The 3,396-nt window shown below is 30.3% G+C and overlaps 1 protein-coding gene across 1 annotated transcript in view; it reads left to right on the top strand.

Moving 5' to 3' along the window:
* Positions 1-3,396, top strand: part of GUF1 (GUF1 GTPase homolog (S. cerevisiae)) — a 22,584-nt gene that overhangs the window by 15,764 nt on the left and 3,424 nt on the right. The window contains exons 14-15 of the mRNA XM_008587900.1: positions 1,892-1,993; positions 2,942-3,061. Coding sequence (XP_008586122.1) covers positions 1,892-1,993; positions 2,942-3,061 — 222 coding nt within the window. The remainder of the gene's footprint in view (positions 1-1,891; positions 1,994-2,941; positions 3,062-3,396) is intronic.

The following is a 3,396-nucleotide window of genomic DNA, read 5'->3' as shown; positions in this document are numbered from 1 at the left end:
GGGGCAAATAACTAAATGCCCTCAGTATCCTAAAATCTTGTATTATAGGATAGTATATACTAAGTATAAAGGAAATATGAAACATACTAGGGATGTAGAGGAAAAAAAATGAATATTCATATTTGTAAAGCCCCCAAATATAAATGTGCACATATAAAAATTAACATTAAAAGAAAAATTCCAGTGTTTAAAGAACCTGCTACAGTGACCTGGAAGTTTAAGTTAATGGATGAGCTTTTCAGTGAAGAAAGTCAGCATATACAGTAACTCTATACCAAGGGATCATCTTTATGTTCATTTGCATTGAAAATTTATTTTTTCTGTTTTGTCACTCAATTTTTTTTTCTTCTATGACTTCTTTCAGACAAGACTTTGAGCAAATAAGTGGCAATGAAATTTGAAATGAATTGAGGTGTTAAACATTTACTGTAGTTAATAGGATGATTACTAGGTTTAGTATTTATAAACATTTTTAACAAAAGTCTGTCAATTGTAGTTTACATTTGGGTTCTGCTTTCTTAGATAAATGTTCTTTAAAAATCTCTTAACTTGGAAACTTAAATACATTATAAATTGAGAGAGAACATGTTTTATTTTGAATTATGTAAAAATAAAATATTCTAGCTTCTAAAATTAAGGTACTTCTTATGTTAACGATGGGTGTTTTTCATATGAAGGGAACACTAGAAGACCTGTGTTTTGAATAGAGAGTAGGTTTCCATTAGGCTGGCTTGGAAACAAGGACACCAATTGTTTAATGGTTTCTTTTGAAAAAAATGAGTTAAGAAATTCTCAGATTTGGAGCACAGAACATAATATCATTTGGAGCTGTAAACTGGTATGTCTGTGTCTTATTATCTCTGTCTGTATTCTGCATAGTACTTAATTAACATGGTGTCTTTCATATAGTAAATATTTAAAGAAAGGATGTTAGTTAGGCAATAATCTGGTATTAGAGTATATTATCGTTTCCTTCTTACTTTCCTACTAAAAAACTTTACAAACCAAACATACTTCCAGTTCCAGGCACCAGTTATTTTAAAGTTGACAGTAGGAGTATATATGTTTGTATCGATGATGGGGAAGACTTCTCAGCATAATTAGAATTTTCTTTCTCGCTGGACTCCAGTTTTATAAGTTAAACATTTAAACATGTCTGTTTTGATTAGCATTGTAAACTCTGATCATAATGTTGATAATAATAGATGAAATTAAGTGCTTATATGTGCTAGGCTAGGCTCTGTTCGAAACAGTTGTGTACTAGTTATTGCTCTGAGTGCTTTACATGTATTAACTCATTTAATCCTCACAAAAGCCCTATAAAGGTTCAAACTGAAGAGCCATATAGAAAGTCCAAGTCTCACTTATTAATGGCTATTTATCAATGCTGTAGCATTTATTTAAATATAGGGTTGTCATTGGTAATAAAAAACTAAACAGAAACCCAACTCATAAATCCAAGAATGACCCATTAATACTTGTGTATAGTATTGTCTGAAGCTCACCAGCTGTTGGGAACCTGGGAAGAAGGTGACATTTGTCTTCAATTATTCATTTTCCTAGTCTGGTTTACTAATGTCTTTTTCTTTGCCCTTAGACGTACTCCCCTTGCTTTTGCCCCTCATTTCATAAATGTAAAAAAGGTGAAGTCTGTTTCTTGCTGTGGACATTTACATCCATTCACATGAAAGTATACATGTAATATTTTGATAGACAGATCGTTTCTTGCTGTGGACATTTACATCCATTCACATGAAAGTATACATGTAATATTTTGATAGATGTTTCTTGGAGGAGTACTGGAGGAGGTAGAAAAAAGATATTTTGTAAAGAGAGTAAAATGTAATCTGGGAAGTATAATGATTATCACTTGGACTTTTTTCTTTGTTAGTTTTGATTACGAAGATGCAGGCTATCAGACTGCAGAACTTGTAAAAATGGATATTCTACTGAATGGAAATATTGTTGAGGAGCTAGTAACTATTGTACACAAGTAAGTTGAATAGAAACTAATCATGGAATGTGAAAATAATCACTTGATACTTTTAGTTATTGGTTGCTAATTTTTATTTCAATAGCCAGATTTTAAAAATATTCAAAAGTGATTAATACAGATTTCATTCTACTAGTTTTTCCTTCTGTTCTTTTTCCACGTCTTTTTCTAGACTGCTAAGAATATGAGTATAGAATTATAGCTGAAGAGAGTAGTATCATACACAGAAATATATGCCTTAACATGTAAAACAAGGTAAATGTTTTTTAAGCTTTATTGTATGATTTAGGATTGAGAACAAAATATTTTTCATATTCATAAAAAATTATAATAATGAAAAATGAAGTAGCCTAATATGTTCAAGAAATGGTAGGTTGGCTAAAATAAGTTATGGAGCACCCATACAGTTATTAGTTTTTAAGCATTAAAACTATATTGTGGAGTTATATTTAATGACATAGAAAAACATCTATTAAATAAGAAGGTAGAATATATCGTATACATAATCATCTAACTAAAAAAAATTAAATATAAATATGTATGCAGAAAAATGACTAGAAGGATATACGAGTGTACTTCAAAAAAGTTCATGGAAAGAATCCTATTATATTTTAAATCAGCTTTCCCATGAACTTTTTAAAGTGCCCTCATATGTTTAAGATAAACATTCTAAAAGGTTAACAGTGATTTTCTGTGTGTGAGGGAAGGGCATCAAGAATGATTTTTGTTCTCTAATGTGCATTTCCCAATTTTCTACAATAGCTGATATGATATTTTTTTTTAAATCAAAAGTCATTCATGATTCAGAGAATAAGAGATGTTTATGATAAATAAGTTCCATTTGAACTTGAGAAATCACCTTTACATTGACTATGCATATGAACTAGAAAGATACTTTAAATATTCTTATTTAGGATATGTAAATAGTTGTATTTTTTTCTATCTCAGAGACAAAGCACACTTTGTTGGCAAAGCCATATGTGAACGTCTGAAGGATTCTCTTCCTAGACAGCTGTTTGAGATAGCAATTCAAGCTGCTATTGGAAGCAAGATCATTGCAAGAGAAACGTGAGTTGAAATTCAGTTTTGTTCCTGGGCTGGTTTTAGAAATGATATACCTAGAAACGGAAGAATATTGAAACTTTTAACTTGCCATTAGCCTAGGCTTTATTCTTATAGAAATAGTATAATGGAGCTATCTGACTCTTAATTCCACTGATTTAATTGATGACTACTACTTTGAAACACTTATATAACACCATTGGTGATGTTTACAGTTAATATATTTTGGTTTGAAGAATTGCTTTTATTTCCACTCATTTTACTGAATTTCCTGTGTAATGATTTTTAATTCCTTTCGGTGATACACTTATAGAAACTAAAACTACAAAGTTTTGTCTTCC

Source organism: Galeopterus variegatus, unplaced genomic scaffold, assembly GCF_000696425.1.
Source record: "Galeopterus variegatus unplaced genomic scaffold, G_variegatus-3.0.2 Scaffold4582, whole genome shotgun sequence".
In the NCBI taxonomy this organism is placed as follows: domain Eukaryota; kingdom Metazoa; phylum Chordata; class Mammalia; order Dermoptera; family Cynocephalidae; genus Galeopterus; species Galeopterus variegatus.
The sequence above is the reverse complement of the archived record's forward strand: the minus strand, read 5'-3'. Positions and strand labels throughout refer to the sequence as shown.